We start from the raw sequence: 19,905 nt of genomic DNA, 5'->3' as shown, positions 1-19,905 counted from the left end.
AATATCTTGAATGGGTACCTTTTGAAAATTTTAATAATATTACTTATATTACCAGAGGTGGGTTTGGTAAAATTTATTTAGCTGAATGGTCTAAAGGATATCTTTATTGTTGGGATGTTGAAGATCAAAAATGGGAAAGGTATAGTATAAAAGTTGTATTAAAAAGTTTGGATAATTCATCTTATATAAGCACAGATTTTTTAAATGAGGTAATTAAAATAGTTATTTATTTTATATTTTTTTATTTATTTATTTATTTAAATGTCTTTTTCTTTTAATATTTTTATAATTAGATTAAATCTCATCTTCAGATTTATCTCTATAATGTCATTCAATGTTATGGAATAACTCAAGATCTGAATACTAAAGAATATATGATGGTTTTAGATTATTGTGAAAATGGAAATTTGAGAAATTACTATCTGAATTACGAATCAAATTATTCTTCAAAAATGAAAGAATTGATGCGAATTGCAAGTGGACTTTTAGATATTCATAATGCAGGAAAAGTTCATAAAGACTTTCATTCAGGCAATATATTATATGATGATGATTTTCCATATATAAGTGATTTAGGAATGTGTCAACAAGTAAATAATGAAAACCAATCAATTAAACAAGAAGGAACTTATGGAGTATTACCTTATATGGCACCAGAAGTTTTACGTGGACATCAATATACAAAAGCATCAGATATTTATTCATTTGGAATAATGATGAATGAACATATATCTGAAGAAACTCCTTATAATAATATTCCTCATGATCATACTTTAGCCATCGAAATATGTAAAGGACTTAGACCAAATATTTTTAAATATACACCAATATTCCTTGCAGATTTGATTATTAAATGTTGGGATGCTAAAGAAGAAGATAGACCAACTGCTAAAGAATTACATGAAGAACTTGAGAAATTTCATCGTGACGATTTTGATGAGGATAGTGATGATATTGAATCTATTGAATCTCAAATATATGAATATGATGTTAAAATCAAATTAAACAGAACAAGTGAAAAAAGATCTAACAACATTCAAACACATCCACAAGCAATCTATACTAGTAGACTTTTAAATTTCAAAAATCTTCCAGAACCAGTAAATTCAGGTAATTTATTAATAGATGCTATTCAACCAACATTAAGTGAGTAGCTAGTATTTCCGTTGTTAGGCAATATAATTAATATAAATTTATATATTTTTAATTTACAAATTTAGAATGATTTTATTGTTAAATAGGCGATTTAGGAAAATTTTTAATTCTTTAGTTAATACTATTTATTTATAGATTTTGATGAAATTAATCAAGAACAACATGATTTTTTTTTTATTATAAGAATCGAAGAAATTAGTTTAAATTAAATTAATTACATTGTTAAATTAGTCCTATACTATTTATAGTTGAAATTTTGTTTTTTTTTTATTAAAAAGTTCTTTTGGTGCAAAAATTTTCTTTTTAAAAAAAATCAAATACGTTGAGAGTTTTTAAATGAAATTTTCTTTATTGTTTTTTTTTTCAAAATAAAGTTCTTCTTCTATTATAATTATTTATATTTATTAGTAACTATAATTAAATAAAAAAAAACTTCGAATTTTTTGATGATGATAACCAACAACTTTGATTTTATAAAAAGAGAATATTATTAAATCAAAAACAGAAAGCAGTTACCATTTTTATCAGTATGTGAATTTTTCAAGACAATTTTATTCTTACGCAAAGAAAAAAAAATTTAGATTAAAAATGGAAAGTGATTTCCATTTTCATTTTGAAATTTTTTTGGATTTTTCAAAAAAAAAACTTTATCCTTACGAAAAGAAAAAAAAATTTAAGATGAAAAAATTTTTGTATATTTCAAGAAAAACTTCATTTTTACGAAGAGAGAGAAATTTAGATCAAAAATGTAAAGTGATTTCCATTTCTAATGAAAATTTCAAAAAAGTTGCACACTTTTATTTTAACAATATATATAATATTTTTCGTCAAATTGAGAATTATAATCGCAAAACTAACCTATAAAAAGATATGATTGTCAAAAATTTAATGCATTTCAGGATATGGTCATCAATTTGGTACGAAAATTATTTGTCGTGTTTTATCAAGGATTAGTAATAGTCACGAGAACAAAGAAGAACAAGACATTGAAATTTATACGGTCAGCACGCACAATTGCTAAAATTCTCTTTTTTTTTGTTTTATAGTAAGTAAATAAAGAGTGTTATAATTTTGTTAGAACAGACTAAAACTAAAACTTTTTGTAGACAGTCAAACACACTAAGTCGTTACTAATTCAACGTTTAATATAGCTTTATTTTGTAGTAGTTAAATTATACTGTATTATTACATGCATTTGTATTTACAGGTGTAGTTGAATGTATTTTTGATATGATGTTTATTTTTGTATAACCGTAACGTTTAGACTACCCTGTATAAATAAATTTGAATTGCGTAACATCGCTCCCATTGGCACTTTGTCACGTGACGTTACACTAACTTCCAAAAAAGGAAAATTTCTTCCCACTAAAAGGATTTTGGTTTCACGAATATTCCAAAAAAAGGAAATTTTTGCGCCGATCACATAATTTTGCGAAGCAACGGGTGTACAAATATTTTTATATTGTGTTGCCTGTTACCGTTGCAAAGCAACAGGTTAACGGCTAGTAAAATAATAATAATAAAAAGCAGCCCTTTTTCATTTTCCTGTGGCTATGAGTGTAAGTTTACATAAGTTTATATAAAATTTTAAAATTTACATATATACACAAGTTTATGAAGCTTTATGCAAACTTATGTGAGTTGCGTCTAAAAATTCCATTTTATATTTAATAAAAAATTCATATTTTATAAGCTTTTTTTTTAATGTTTACTGATATAATAATGATCGATTAAGCAAAATAAAATCATTATTTAAATTTATATTGTATAACCAAATGTTACATAATTATGAAAATAATATCAATGAAATCAATAAAGATTTTATCTTAACAACTTTTGGTTAGAAAAAACTGAAAAATGGTTTAAATTATTTTTTAGAAATGATCCTGTAATTATGCGAAATTTACCCCATGATTTCATTGAGAAATTCATCTGGTAAATCATGACATGGATGATTGAATATATATAACAAAAAAAATTCGATGTTTAGATTACCCTCCCAATGTATTTGAATTGTACAGCATGAAATCTGCACCCAATCTATTCCATATTTATTATAGTAAAATGGTTGCCATGGTCATGTGCACAAATCCATGATATTCTTGTGGTTCCGGTTAATGAAATTTTGATTGGATGTTTTTTATGAGATAATGCTCCATCAGGACTCTCAGGATGATGCAATTGGTCGTGGCAGGCACATCATCAAAGCTATCCCATTGGGTTTTTTTTTACTATTTTTTTTCAGTCCTAACTGGGAAGTTAATACCTTTTTCGATAGATATATATATATTTTTTTTAAACCGGTTCTTAAGCCAAGCAAAAAAATTATTAGTTTCTCATGAAAAAAAACATCAAAAGCTGACCTGTCTCCAGGGAAAAAAATTATTTTTCAAGAAAAATTTATCCAATCTCAAAGAATTTTAATAAATTTTCTGCGGGTGAAAGAAGATTGGTTTGGACAAAATCGACCGAATAAAATTTTCTTTTCGTGACATTCACGTGACCTGGCCGGTGATGAGAAACCAACAATTTTTATTTATTTGGCATTATAGACCAAAAATTTTTAAAGTTTATTTTCGTTTTTTTCAAACTGGTTTTTTATTTTTCAATTTTTTTTTCAAATTTGTTCAAACTAAAAAAAAAAAGCCTCAACAGCAACAAAATCAGCCCATTTCTAAATTATGAAGCGATTATTACTCCGTTAAAAAACCTTTTACTTTGATTGTTAGATGAATTTAATTGGTTTCAATTATTTAAAAAAATATTTTATTTTTCAATTTGAATATTTATTATTATTTGTTCATTTTTTATTTACTTATCAATTTAATTTTTTTTTATTATCCATTTTTCATTATATTTATTTATTTATAATTAACACAAATTATTTTTATTTGGTTTCATCCAATTATTGAAATTTTCCCTTTTTTCTTTTATGCCGATCAATAGTGTAACAAAGTATTTTATTTTTATACTATATATAGAATTTAATTTTGAATGTTACACATGCCGCACAGGAGAATAAATTTATCGATTTTAAAATTTTTTTTTTTACGTTTCATTTTATTATATGGTTAACGTTAACTTTGAATTTACTAAGTAAATTTTAATCTACATATATACAATCCAAATTAATTTAGTATGGGTATGAAATTATCAAAAATGAATCCTACAGAAAATAAGATAAATTTATGGAAAGAAGTTGATTATTCAGAATATCAGGTAAAACAATTTATTTTATCATTTAATAATATAATATTATTGAATTTTTAATTTGGATAATAATGTTTTTTAAAATCATTTATTTTAAAAGTTACACGTTACAATTTCTACTATTGGTTCACCTACTGAATCATCAGAAGAGGCAGATGATAAAATAGTTTATATGGAAGATTTAGAAAAAAGAAAACAAGTATATGGAATATGTGGAGAATGTAATGAACCTGGCACTGGAGAAAACTGGTGCCAGCCTTGTAATGCTAAAAGATTTAAGGATAACTTTAAAAATTGGACTAGTGGAAGTAAAAATATTGATGAATTTATACAACAATCACAACTTAATGCTGTGTATTATTTAAGATATCTTGAATGGATACCTTTTGAAAATTTTAAAGATGTTACTTATATTGCCAGAGGTGGATTTGGTAAAATTTATTCGGCTGATTTGCCTGAAGGATATATTAAATACTGGGATATTGAAAATCAAAAATGGAAAAGGGATTGTAATATAAAAGTTGCATTAAAAAGTTTGGATAATTCATCTCGTATAAGTACTGAATTTTTAAATGAGGTAATTAAAATATGAAATGTAATTTATTTACTTTTATTTTTATTTGTATATTACTTAGTAGATTTACACTTTCAATATTTTCATTAGATTAAAACTCATCTTCAGATTTATCTTTGGAATGTTATTCAATGTTATGGAATAACTCAAGTTCCAAATACCAAAGATTATATGATGGTTTTGGAATATTGTGAAAATGGAAATTTGAGAAATCGCTATATCAATAATGAATCAGATTATTATTTAAAAATTTATGATTTATATCAAATTACAAGAGGACTTCTAGATATTCATAGTGCTGGAAAAGTTCATAAAGATTTTCATTCAGGCAATTTATTATATAATGATAATGGTTATCCATATATAAGTGATTTAGGAATGTGTCAACCAGCAAATAATGAAAAGAAATCAGCTAAACAAGAAGGAATTGTTGGAGTATTACCTTATATGGCACCAGAAGTTTTACGTGGATATCAATATACAAAAGCATCTGATATTTATTCATTTGGAATAATTATGAATGAATATATATCTGAAGAAACTCCTTATGTTAATATTCCTCATAATCTTGCTTTAGCTATTAATATATGTAAAGGACTTAGACCAAATATTTTTAAATATACACCAAAATTACTTACAGATTTGATTACTAAATGTTGGGATGCTAAAGCAGAAAATAGACCAACTGCTAAAGAATTGTATCAAGAACTTGATAAATTGTATGTTGCTGCTGGTTATGATGAATATAATGATAAAATCAAATTAAACAGAACAAGTAAAAAAAAATCTAAAAACATTCAAACACATCCACAAGCAATCTATACTAGTAGACTTTTAAATTTCAAAAATCTTCCAGAACCAGTAAATTCAGGTAATTAATTTAACTTTACTTTGGTAACCAAAAAAAATGTTTACATTACTAATAACTTTATTTTTTAATAGACGTTACTAAAACAACATTATGTAAGTAACTATTTCTATTGGCAATCAATATAATTAATAATTCTTTATATTGTTTTAATATCATGTTAATTAATTTTATAGATTCAGAATGTTTTGATTGTCAATTAGACGAATTATGTAAGATATTTATTCTTTAGCTCTTTATTTTGCTAATACTTATTAATTTTACTTATTTTGTAGATCTTAATGAAATTAATCAAGATGAAGAAAATAATACTGAATGATTTTTTTTATAAGATTCAAAGAATTTAGTTTGCAGTAATTAAAATTATATTATTAAATTATTTTTTTATAATAGTTATTATGGTTTTGTATGTAATATTTGGGTTTAACAAAAATAAATTAAAAATTGGTTAGCTACTGACTGTTCAATTCAATTTATGTAAATTAGTTTATTTCCAACTATCCAGTAATTACTAGTATTTTGTTACAAAATATTTAACATACAGTACTGAATGTAATACCAAATTAAGGCGATTCTGCCATTCTCAAACATCTCTTTCAATTTGATCAGATAGTGATATAATTTCAAGTATCATATTCAATAATGGACATATTATGATAATGATAAGTTAAAAAGGCATTTCTTAATTTAATTTTATTGAAGTGATAGAAAAACTGAAATTATTTTATAAATAATTCTGTAACAGTCACTGGAAATGTCACAATAAATAAAGGCAAATTTTTTTCATTAAAGTTGACAAAAATAAATTGTGGTGTTTAATTATACAGTACATATAATTAAAGTTGGCCAAAAATATTTAAATCTGGTATAATTTGCCGATCAATAATTCATAATTCTGGCTGAAATTTTGTTAATTCTGGCCAATTTCGTAATGTCGGCCTGAAATTTTGTTAAAATGAAAAAATTTGATCAGCCTCGCGTCCTTAACGTACAGTGGGGTGTACAATTTTAACGTACAAACTGGCCCGAGTTTAGGGGTTATGCACTTGCACGTGATAGCGTTAACGTTAATTCCGGCCAGTTTGTACGTTAATATCGTGCACCCTCACTGTACATTAAGGAACATCACTTACACAATCTAATCGATCTAACAACCTATTGTGACCCGCTTCTATATTCTTCTTAAAAAAAAAAAAACTCTCGTACTTTTTTATTATTCAACTTCAATCTTTGCCAGAAAGTTGGTGTATTTTTTAATATTAAAAGAAATAAAAGGTGAGAGAAACTTAAAATTTACCAAATACAATAAAAAATTTAAAGCTTTAAACAAAAACTAGTAAAATATAACGCATTTTCTGATTAAAAACAAAAAAAAAAAATTATTTTTTTTGTTAGATTTATTTTATTTAATAGATTCAGAGAAAAACTTGGAATTAGGGATGGCAACGGTTATAATCATAACCGTTTAACCGACCGTTTAACCACATTTAACTGACCGTTTGACCGACCATTTAAACATTTGACCGACCATTTTTAACCGTTTAACCGACCATTTGACTAATTATTTAAGTAAAATGGTATAACCGACCGTTTAACCGACCGTTTAACTGATTTTTTAACCGACCATAACCGACTGTTTAAATTTCTATAACTGATTATAACCGACCATAACCGACCATAACCGACCGTTGCCATCCCTACTTGGAATATGAGAATCATGTTATCTATCAATGAAAAAGCAACTGATACTTAAACTCTAACTCCAATCTACTGTTATACGACCGGTCCATTACTATGAAAATTTGTGAAAAATCAATTATTTTTTAATTAAAATATTGAAAGTTCTTTTTTATAATTGAAATTAATGATATATTGAAACAATTAGCGTAATGTAACTTTAATACATTATATTAATTTTAACCAAAATAGGATTAATCGAAAAATTTTTTGGGGTGTAAAATATTTTAATTTTATATGAAAAAAAATGAATCTGGTAAAAAGATAAATCAAATTTTTACGTTAAAAGGGTAAATCTAGTATTTATTTATAAAAATTGGTAAAGAAATTTCTATTATACATAGAAAAGAGAATCAAATTTACATTAGAAAAATAAATCTATCCTATCCAAAAAATAAATTAACTTATATGAGTAATCAACTTGTTTACTAATTTCACATCAACTCCATCATGAAAATAAAGAAATCATCAAAAAATTATTTTTAGCTATTATTACCCTACGCAAAAAAAAACAAATAGCCCCTATATGAAATACAAAAAAGTAATGGTAACATGAAAGAAAAACAATCATCCTACCTTTATTTATCAACTTATTTTCATCGATCAACTAATAGTTTTACCCGATCAACGATCAACTGATTCAACTCCATCACGAAGTGACGAAGATAAAGAAATCATTAAAAAATTATTTTTAACTATTATTCAACCTACACAAAAAAAAATAAACCTAGTATATCAGATACAAAAAGTAATAGCAACATGAAAGAAAACAAAATAATTGTCCCTCCATTTACTCCATTATTCATCGCTTATTAAGAAATCATTGAAGAAATTATCAATTTATTCAATCTACTGTACACAATGGAAGATTAATTGGTGATTTAGGTATTTACTATTATAAATTGAAAATCATCAAACAAAACTCATCTTAAACAAAAATACTAAGTTAAAAATAAGAAATTCTAAAATAACTTCAACCCACCTAAAGAGTAGATTTGTGGAAATTAGTGTAAGTATATTATAATTTTATAACCAACAAATATAGTTAAAAGGACTGTAAATACAAGAGAATATTAAAATAAATGAGCTTTATGTACCTTTTTCTTTGTCGTAATAGAAAAATTTGTTTTTTACATTTTACACAAAAACTGCCTAAAAACTGAGAAAACTTTTTTCTTCGCGTAATTTTGCATATACTATCATTGTCAAAAGTATGTCTTTCTCTCTTCTTCAACTTCTATCTCAAAAAAGTACTTTTTTTAAGGTAATTTTGCGTGTAATATAAAATAAAAAGAAAGTATTAAAATAGAAAGTAAGATAGAAATTGATAGAACACATGATAATCTATCAATTTTGTAATCATCTGAATCATCTGACGGTTATTTATTCAACAAATTTCGATTTATTATAAAAATGATCGGCATGTGACTTTATTGGATGATAACCCCAGATCGAGGCTGTGATACCGTTTACTAACTACCATGGGTAAAATTTTGATCATACTTAGATTACCATGATACCATCCCGTATAAATAATTTTCTGCGCCCAATTTATTCCATATTTATTATAGGTTTTTATAAACTTTATAAACTGGAAATTAATACGTTTTTAAGTTCTTATAACCGGGAATTTTTTTTTTTAAAATATCTTTGGTTCTTATAGAAAAAAAAATTTGTTTTTTATTTTTCAGTTTTTTTTTCAAATTAAAAAAAAAGGTTTCAATTTTTTAGAAAATATTTTATTTTTTCAGTTTCTTAAAGTTGAATTTTTATTTTTATTATTTATTCATTTTTTATTTATCAATTTATTTTTTATTATTATTCATTTTTCATTGTATTTATTTATTTATAATTAACGCTAATATATCTAATTTTACCTAAATCATATTGATTGTTATATTTGATTTAAACTACATTAATCCTTGTTTCAACGAAACAAGTTACAGCAAGTTATTGGGCTGAAAATTTTTTTTATTTGGTTTCATTCAATCGATTGTTTTATACCGATCAATAGCGTATTTTGTTTTTATCATCAGATTAATACTATATATAGAATTTTTGTATCAAAATTTTGAATGTTACACATGCTGCACGAGAGTTTATTTGCGAATAAATTTACCCGAACTCCGTTAATTTTTTTTTTTTTTTTTTTTTACGCTTCATTTATTAAAGTAACGTTATTTGTTATCTTTGAATTTAATAAATAAATTGCAATCTATATATATACAACCCAAATCTTATGTAAATATCCAAAATGAATTCTAAAGAAAATCTTAAAGATTTATGGAAGGGATTCAATATTGAACATCAGGTAAAAACAGTTCACTTTATCATTATTATTAATAACATTATTTTTTGAGTAATAATAGAATTTTTTTAATTACTTACTTTATAAGTTACATGTTACAATTTCAACTACTGAATTAATAGAAGAGGCAAATTTTAAAGTAGTTTATATGAATGACTTAGAAAAAAGAAAACAAGTATATGGAATATGTGGAGAATGTAATAAACCTGGCACAGGAAAAAAATGGTGTCAACCTTGTAATGCTAAAAGATTTAAGGATAACTTTAAAAATTGGACTAGTGGAAATAAAGATATTGATAAATTTATAAAACAATCACAACTTAATGCTGTGTATTATTTAAGATATCTTGAATGGATACCTTTTGAAAATTTTAAAGATGTTACTTATATTACCAGAGGTGGATTTGGTAAAATTTATTCGGCTGATTTGCCTGAAGGATATATTAAATACTGGGATATTGAAAATCAAAAATGGAAAAGGGATAGTAATATAAAAGTTGCATTAAAAAGTTTGGATAATTCATCTTGTATAAGTACAGAATTTTTAAATGAGGTAATTTAAATAAAAATGTAATTTAATTATTTAATATTATTTTATTTATTTATTAAAATTTTTTCCTTTCAATATTTTTATTAGATTAAAACTCATCTTCAGATTTATCTTTGGAATGTTATTCAATGTTATGGAATAACTCAAGATCCAGATACCAAAGATTATATGATGGTTTTAGAATATTGTAAAAATGGAAATTTGAGAAATTACTATCTCAATAATGAATCAGGTTATTATTCAAAAATTGAAGAATTATTACGAATTGCAATGGGACTTCTAGATATCCATAATGCTGGAAAAGTTCATAAAGATTTTCATTCAGGCAATATATTATATAATGGTAGTGAAGGTACATTTATAAGTGATTTAGGAATGTGCCAACCAGCAAATAATGAAAATCAATCAGTTAAACAGGAAGGAATCTATGGAGTATTACCTTATATGGCACCAGAAGTTTTACGTGGATATCAATATACAAAAGCATCTGATATTTATTCATTTGGAATAATGATGAATGAATATATATCTGAAGAAACTCCTTATAATAATATTCCTCATAATCATGCTTTGGCTATTAAAATATGTAAAGGACTTAGACCAAATATTTTTAAATATACACCAAAATTACTTACAGATTTGATTACTAAATGCTGGGACGCTAAAGCAGAAAATAGACCAACTGCTAAGGAATTGTATCAAACACTAAATAAATGGTATAATTATTGGTATAAAAATAGTAATAGTACTGAATCTCAAGTATATGAAGATATTGATACTGAATCTCAAGTAAAGGAATATAATAATAAGATCAAATTAAACAGAACAAGTGAAAAAAGATCCAATAACATTCAAACACATCCACAATCAATCTACACTAGTAGACTTTTAAATTTCAAAAATCTTCCAGAACCAGTAAATTCAGGTAATATAATTTAACTTTACTTTGGTAACCAAAAAAATAGTTTACATTACTAATGACTTTATTTTTTAATAGATGCTACTAAAACAACATTACGTAAGTAATTATTTCTATTGGCAATCAATATAATTATTAAATCTTTATATTGTTTAATATTATGTTAATTAATTTATAGATTCAGAATGTTTAGATTGTCAATTAAACGAATTAGGTAAGATATTTATTCTTTAGTTCTTTATTTTGCTAATACTTATTAATTTTACTTATTTTGTAGATCTTAATGAAATTAATCAAGATGATGAAAATAATTCTGAATGATTTTTTTTTTATAAGATTCAAAGAATTTAGTTTAATTAAAATTATATTATTAAATTATTTTTTTTATACTAGCTATTATTTAAGGGTTTTGTATGTAATATTTTGGTTTAATAAAAATAAATTATAAATTGGTTAGCTTTTGATTGTTTATTTATTATGTAAATTAATGTTATTTTTAAACTACCAATAATATTAATAGTAACTTTATTTTTGACGTAAAAGATCTAGCATACAGTATGTAATGTAATGTCAAATTAAATTATCACTTTTTGAATAAATTTATTATTATTTTATGTATAAACGAAAAATAATTTTGTTATTTATACAAAAATATTTTAAAAGATTTTAATTATCGAATTATAAAATTAAAAATTATACTAAATCACTTGTATCCTAAAAACTAATGGAAAAACTGAAAAACAATGCAAATGAAAGGATTATTAAATTAAGCAAGGATCGAAAATGAAACAAATCAAAACAATAAGAAAGATAAAGGATCAAATAAATGAAGTCAAAAATAAAAGGATCAAATGATAAAGTTAAATCGACAAAAAACGAAACTAAGTGAATTCGAACACAAGTATAAAACGAATATATAAAATGAAATTCTAATAAGTGATAATAAGCGATTCGATCCTAATCAATATATTGATTGTTTCATGTTATCTTCACTATTACCTTTTTCGGAAATGTTGTCAATTTAGGTATTGACCATTTATGAACTGGATACACCGATCACATAACAAAAATTAAAAAGAAAAGTCATTTCAGATTACCAACATTTCTACTGAAAATGACAATTTATTATAGTTTAGAAATTTCAAATTTCTTTTTAATTTATAAAGTGAAATTATTAATAAGCTGACATAAGATATTAATTGGTCAAACGGGTTGTCAAGTTATCAGACGACAGTCATGAACGACGTCATCGCCTAATCTTTAATAAAAAAACAATTTAACTATTTATTAAAAATAAACTAATTAAATTTATAATAAAATAAACAATACATTATAATTTGCCTTAGTAAAGATATCATTTTAAAATTACTCTAGTTATATAATAATATCAAAAAAAATAGTTTAATCATCATTAATGACGTTTCATATTGGGAAAGTTATTGTTGATATTTTATAGTTATATGAAGTATTGCACTTTCAAGTCAAGTATCTGATTTTTACTGGTCTATATAATAATGTTTGTACTTGTTCATAATTATGATTTTTATTATTTTTGCTATAAATTTTTATTAAAATTAGAACATTGTTATATATTTGAATGACCAAACATTCACGTGAGCATCAACTTTAAATGTACTAAATATTTTAATTATAATCCAAAAAAATCAATACAATAAATTGTATGGAAATAATATACTACCTGTATTATGTATACTGTATACTGTGATTCTCACATTCTTTTTTACGTAATTTTCAAACATAGACGTTGAAGAGACGCAAAATTCGATTACAATTTACACTAATTTAGACGAACAGTCTTGTATAACGATGATCAGTATAGAGAATATGAAAGGTTTACCTTTTTTTAAAAAAAAAAGCTATAAAAAGTTAGAAAATAAGGAGATACTGTTTAAGTGTCAGGTAAATATATTCCTTTTAAATACTGCTTATACTTGATCATCAATTCAAATTTAGAAAAATAAAAACTTATAACACTCCAGTAAATTTAGCCGCTAACATGAAATTCTTTACTTTAATATAATACTGCATACAAGATATAAAACCCTATTAGTAAACTCTCCTTACAGGTCTTTGATATAAAAAGACAATGTTTGATTAAAAAAAATGAATATTTACGGTCAAAAAAAAAGTGAAAACCGAAAAAATATATAAAACAAAGTAAAAATACAAAAAGATAGTTTACTATCTTACACGTTTATTCTATAATTATGATAGTGGGAAAGACCGATATTTCGGGCATTATCAATGAATGAAAACCATATAGGAAAAAACTTAAACTTACTGTATAGTAACTCTCATGTATCAACAATAAGAAGGAAAAAATCTTCCCAATATCAAAAAACACAATTTTATTTATTTTTAACCAGATTGCGGATGCTCCCATTTTTCTTTATAAAACACGCGTATATATAATTTATTTAGATATTTCTGGCGGTATTGTTTACTTTGGTTATGTTAACTCGTTAAATAATAAATACACACGACGTACACGATGTATATACTAACAATTGATGTAAGAGGAAAGTTAATAATATTAGATATTATTTTAATTTCAAGAAATAAAGAGTTTTCTTTTATTAATGAATTATTAATATTTTTAATTCATTCTCCGATAACTGTACATATGTACAGTAACTTGTATCATTTTGAAATTATAAAATTTTATTTTGACCAAATTAACTTGTATAATTTATAAACTATCAGTATATCTTATTATTATACTAGAAGAATATTTACTGTATATATTAGCCGTCATTTGCTTAATAGAGTTTGAGGATGTGATAAAAAAATTGAAATCAAACGATGGTTATAATAGCTTTGAAATTCCAAAATCCTAGGAAAACCTGTACATTCAAGTGTAAATTCAACATCAAATATTTCCGTCACTTAGAAAAAAAGAGAAATAATAATTTTATGTTAAATACCACATTTTTTAACATCTGTTCTCATTTTTTAGACTTAACCATAAAAACCTCACTATTAATATTAATTAGTTGGCTACAAGTGGTTTGCGTTCATATTGTTTATTAAATTATCATAATATTTCTGTAAAAATTAAAAGTATTTATTTAAAACAAAATGAGATTAATATACTATGGAGAAAATTTCCATTCTGAACAAAGCAATACCAACTATTAGCTATTTTTTAAAATGAATTGAATATAATTTTATACTATACCCATAAATTTAATGGTTTTAATCATTAATATAATAAAACTCGAAAAAATAAGTTCAAATTTTTATTGCCAAGGTTCCTTTATGACGTAATGTATTATGTAGTACACAAATCCCAATCTCATTGTGTAATAAATTAAGTGATGTATAAATTTTATGATTTTATGTTCAAAATTGTCTAATTTTATATTTAAATACATTTATTATTATTTCATGAAAATTGTTTGCACTAGAACTCATTTTTTACCACTTATTGTTCGCAGTCACTTATACGTTAAAAGAATTTTTAAAAAGTATGAAAAAAGAGAAAAAGAGGACATGAAGCTATTGGAGGATACCAAAAAGAGTCTATATGAATATTCTAACAATGACATACTTGTCTTCTTTCATGATACTTAATAATGATAATGTCTTATTAAATGAAGAATGCTATATTCGTAAAAATAACGATTGGGTTCTTAATGAAATTATTGATAAAGATAAATTTATTGGTTATGTATCTTATAAAAATAAAAGATATCAATTCTCTCACTACTTCAGATGGAAGTTTATTATGGTAATAAAATATAAAATTCATCAGATTAAAATTGAATTTATTTATTATTCTTTGCACCATTTCAAAGTGATAAGTAAGGCTAATAAAAAATTTCCATGTAGGAACCCAAGTCAGGAGTGAGACTCCATATACATTCCATTTTACATTGAAGGAAAGCTAATAGGCCCAAATCATGGATTAGGGAATGTACTATTATTGGATAAATATGATCTAGGAAGAAACATGGTAGCCATAATACAAAGAAATATATGAGGTAAATAATTTTCAATATTTTTTTACAATATAATTTTAATGATTTTTTTTTAATAATTATTTTAATTTTTTTTATTTAATAGAAGAAAATGAAATGGTAATGGATGGTAATGGAGGTGGAAATAGTGAATAATGACATACAGTAGTACTACTTCGGATGAATGTGCATCAAACTTTTTGGATGTGAACTGTTCCCAAGTACGTAATAATAAGACTTTTCTTATTATGTTTAATCATTAATAAATTAAAACATTTTAATAGTAATATAGAATTCAAATTTTATACTTGATCCTGATAACAGACAAATGAAAGCATTTTCAGTCCTGCAGGGTTATAAGAACTCTGAGACATGAAAAAATGTAATATTCAATTAACAAATTAAAAGGGCGATATATAGTACAAAATCATGTATTGGGATGTACTATTAGTAGACGAATATGACATAAGAGGAAATATGCTAGATTGTTAGCCGTGATACAAAGAAGAAAGGTAAATTATTTTTTTACAATTATTTAATAATATTTAAAATTAATATTTTCTATTTGATAGGAAGGGAATGCAAATCTATGAAATTTTTTCATCCAATGGCCCAATGACACAAATGTGGGCAGATGACCAATTAAAAGTATTAATTGATGACAGCATGAGATGTAATTTCTGGAAAAGCTTGGTGAGATCTCTCTGGTCCGATGCCATTATCATCAGCAAGCCAGTACAGGACTGGTTGATTTTTTTGTGTTAAAGACATATCTAACCTTAATCTGACGCCATCATGTTTTATCAAAATGATTTTTTTTCTGAACAGCTCTGGAGAGTGATTACTTGAGAAATAAATAATACATACCCCAATTTACTTCAACAAAAATGGAATGCTCTAGAGATGGAAAATGGTGAATGACAACATACTACTTCAGATGAATGAGGAGCACACACAGCTCATACCCATGTACAATCACTGCTCCTTGGATAACCCATTTTACAATTTAATTTTCAAAAAAAAATTATTTTTTATTATTAGTAAATATTTTATAATATATTTGCTGATGAATAAATCAATAAATCAATAATATAATATACGCTGGACATTCAAGGAAAGTTAAGAACATGTAATGATATTCCTTACGTAAAATATTTTGAATGTTTTTCCTATGAAACTTGATTGTAATTAGTTTTAGTTTTTTTGTTTTTTTTATTTACATGATAGTGTAGCTGCTTAAGAATTAATTGAAGTCATTATAATGTTCTAATTTAATTATCAGAATTCATTTTAATCTAATTGTGAAATTATATCTCTTTGAAAATGTTCTATATGTATAGCTAAAAAAAATATATATTATTAAAGTTTCGCTAATGCTCTGTATATACTGTATAGCTAAAAAATATATCGCTAATATCGTTTTGATTTAACATGTATAACGTGAGTTAGGTGGTGGTAACGGCAGAAAAATAAGGATTATGATATCTATCCTATGGCCTTTTTTCGCGATGAATCCTTATGTCAATGGTTAGATTTTTTACATTTTATATAGAAAAAGAAATCAAATCATTATTATATTTGTATGTTCATTTTTTATTACCCATCATTATCATCAAAAAATAAAGTTCATATAAAAATTATAAATAATATAAAAAAATAAGAAATGAATAATTTACAGTATACAATAATAAATAAAAGAAAAACCAGAAATAAAAAAAAACGCGGTGTAACAAATACGAAAGAAAATTTGATAAAAAAAAAAATCTAAAAATAAAACAAAATAAAATAATTTAATCTTAAATAATTTTTATATTTCGCATTTGATATTTATCAGAATTCCCATCAACAATCATCACAACTTGGTAAATTCAGTAAGAATCTTCATTTTCCATTTTTTTTCAATTAATATTCACTTTCTTTAGAATTAAAATTATTTGATACAGTATAATTGATTCATTGTTATTTTTTTCAAAAATCAAAAGATCAATAGGAACAACGATATTATTTAATTCTGAAATTATTTGATGAATATTCAAGTCTTTCAGCTGGTTCATTTTTCCAACATTCTATTAATATAAATAAATTAAAATTAGTTTTGTGAACACATTACAAAATTATGTTATTTATTATACTCACTTTTATAAAGCGTTACTAATTTAATATTTGTTTCTGAAATAGGATTTTCTCTTTTAAGAATATCCTGCTTAATTTGAATAATATCAATTTTTATTTTAAAAATCAAATGGTGAACGCATGTTAATTCCCAGAGTATCACTCCTAAACTATATATATCAGATTTTTCGGTTAAAACATATGAATGAGTTTCAAAAGATTTCGGATCCATGTAAGGAATTATACCAAATACTTTGGTATAATGATCTGATACTTTTAAACGTGAACGTCCAAAATCTGCCAATTTTATTGTATCATTATGTACCAAAATATTACTAGGATGCTTAAAAAAAAAGAGAGAATGTATTAATAATCTTAATAATGTAATATAAAATGAATTATAAAATATTGATAAGTAATATATCTTACAAGATCACTGTGAACAATTTTCTTATCAACATGTAACCATGAAATCGCATATGCAATTTCTTTAGCAAACTTTAATTGATTTTCTCATTTAAATGATATAGTATCGTCCCTTAAATATTTTCTAATATTCCGCCAGTCGTATATTCAAGAACAAGCGAATAATTCGTTTCACCTAAAAGAATAAAAAAATACATGACATGTTAAACGAAATACTCTTAAAAAGTATTATAGATATTTATTATTTTTACCTTTTAATTTCGTAACACCACAAAATTGAATTATATTTGGATGAGGATTAACAATTCCCGTTAAATGAATCTTGAAAAATAAAAATTTTTGATAATTTATATAAATAGTATATTATCAAAAAATTGATATTATTTAAACAAAAAAAACTCGTAATTAATTAACATAGTTAACATACTTCATTAATTTGATTAATGACTTCTTTCGTTTTAATTGCAAATCTTGTATTTTTCCAATATCCAGCATAAACTAAGGCGGATCCTTCAGAAACAATCTCGGTAAGATCATTAAAGCTTTTAGGGTCATAATAATAAATTTATGAATTATTTGTAATACCTTATCATCCAATAATATCTTTACCCTATTTGTATCACACTCTTCGAGGCGCAGCTGCTATTATTATTTTGTTATCTTTATTAAAATTCGCTGCGGGTAAAAAAAAATAACAATATTGATTCTATTATGGCGCAGTTATTGTGGCGCGGGTTGCCTTGTCGAGATATTAAATAAACGTTTTAACTTGTTAAAAATCGACCAGAATAAAGCAAAGAATATCGTCGAAACAAGCAAAAATGTGTCTTTTGATGAACATACAGTTCACGACATAAATATCCGGAATTTTTGATTTTGTGCATAAAGGGGCGCTGTCACACCAGGTCTTGTGCAATCAAAATAATAACTAAAATGGAAATTCACCAGCCCCTTTAGAATATATATATAAACACAAAAATTCTCACCTGATTGTTTTATTAGTGGCAAAACAAATTCATGGCACCCACTTCGGAATTTGAAATGCAACGGTTAACCATAAAGGAATTATGGGACAATAACATACGAAAACCCTCCGAAATAATTAAAATAACTGGTTTTCCTAAGTCTACAGTATATGATATTGTCAACCGTCTAAAAAAAACAGGAAGTGTTAAGCACTTACCCATTCCTGGTCGTCCTCTTGTTCTTTCTCCCAAAAAACGTCGATATCTTGGCCGTCTTCTTAAAAATGATAATGCTACAACTTCAGCTCTAATGACTACAAAGCTGAATAATTTATATCCAGACCTTAATGTATCAACCCGAACTGTTCAACGTACTCTCAAAAATAAACTTAATTATATTGTTTGTAGGCCACGATCAGTTCCCCTTCTTAAGGCAAGTCATGTTGAAACTCGTCTTCAATGGGCCTTAAACCATACCCAAGATGACTGGTCTCACACAATTTTTTCAGATGAAAGTACATTTCAGACATTCCGTAATACTCAAATTGTGCGTTACAAGGCTGGCAATCCACGTCCATCACATCCTATGGTAAAGCATCCATACAAAGTGCATGTTTGGGGTGCATTTTGCCGTCAGGGACCAATTGGAGTTGCACTTTTTACAGGAAACATGAATTCTGCAAAATACCGTGAAATTCTTCAATCCCAACTACTTCCTAATGCTTATCATGCTGGTTATGGATGGAAATTTCAGCAAGACAACGCACCTACACACACTGCAAAGCTTACCCATCAATTTTTTGTGATTAACGATGTTTCAGTTATTGATTGGCCTGCTAACTCACCTGACCTGAATCCTATCGAGAATCTATGGGCGATTCTCAAAGGGAATGTAGAAAAAAGGGTCAATAATTGGATTATGAAAAAAAAATCACTTAGTGGAGATGATTTTCAGGGCATAATTCAGCAGGAATGGGATAACATTGATCAAAACGTTTTCTTTAATTTAGCAGATAGCATGTCAGATCGGATTAACATGGTCATAGAAAAAAATGGTTACACGATAAATTACTGATTTTTGACGTATGTTTATCTGCGCAT

General features: G+C 25.1%; 4 protein-coding genes across 4 annotated transcripts; 3 read left to right on the top strand and 1 right to left on the bottom strand.

Moving 5' to 3' along the window:
• Positions 1 to 452: 452 nt before the first annotated feature.
• OCT59_001707 (uncharacterized protein) lies at positions 453 to 1,154 on the top strand (the record flags this gene model as incomplete). The annotated part of the gene is made up of 1 exon (XM_025324211.2): positions 453 to 1,154. One exon carries the CDS (start codon positions 453 to 455, stop codon positions 1,152 to 1,154), a length of 702 nt encoding a protein of 233 aa, XP_025187347.2.
• Positions 1,155 to 4,293: 3,139 nt separating this feature from the next.
• OCT59_001706 (uncharacterized protein) lies at positions 4,294 to 6,126 on the top strand (the record flags this gene model as incomplete). Its single annotated transcript, XM_066144019.1, has 6 exons — positions 4,294 to 4,374; positions 4,466 to 4,564; positions 5,030 to 5,810; positions 5,882 to 5,902; positions 5,984 to 6,019; positions 6,083 to 6,126. 6 exons carry the CDS (start codon positions 4,294 to 4,296, stop codon positions 6,124 to 6,126), a joined length of 1,062 nt encoding a protein of 353 aa, XP_065995221.1.
• A 3,672-nt stretch (positions 6,127 to 9,798) lies between these two features.
• OCT59_001705 (uncharacterized protein) lies at positions 9,799 to 11,769 on the top strand (the record flags this gene model as incomplete). The annotated part of the gene is made up of 6 exons (XM_066144018.1): positions 9,799 to 9,855; positions 9,941 to 10,027; positions 10,490 to 11,327; positions 11,400 to 11,420; positions 11,500 to 11,535; positions 11,599 to 11,769. 6 exons carry the CDS (start codon positions 9,799 to 9,801, stop codon positions 11,640 to 11,642), a joined length of 1,083 nt encoding a protein of 360 aa, XP_065995220.1. The 3' UTR covers positions 11,643 to 11,769.
• A 5,533-nt stretch (positions 11,770 to 17,302) lies between these two features.
• OCT59_001704 (uncharacterized protein) lies at positions 17,303 to 18,723 on the bottom strand (the record flags this gene model as incomplete). Its single annotated transcript, XM_066144017.1, has 6 exons — positions 17,303 to 17,367; positions 17,438 to 17,756; positions 17,843 to 17,901; positions 18,091 to 18,160; positions 18,267 to 18,381; positions 18,683 to 18,723. 6 exons carry the CDS (start codon positions 18,721 to 18,723, stop codon positions 17,303 to 17,305), a joined length of 669 nt encoding a protein of 222 aa, XP_065995219.1.
• Positions 18,724 to 19,905: the final 1,182 nt, after the last annotated feature.

This window comes from Rhizophagus irregularis, chromosome 10 (assembly GCF_026210795.1).
Source record: "Rhizophagus irregularis chromosome 10, complete sequence".
Lineage (NCBI taxonomy): Eukaryota > Fungi > Glomeromycota > Glomeromycetes > Glomerales > Glomeraceae > Rhizophagus > Rhizophagus irregularis.
The sequence above is the reverse complement of the archived record's forward strand: the minus strand, read 5'-3'. Positions and strand labels throughout refer to the sequence as shown.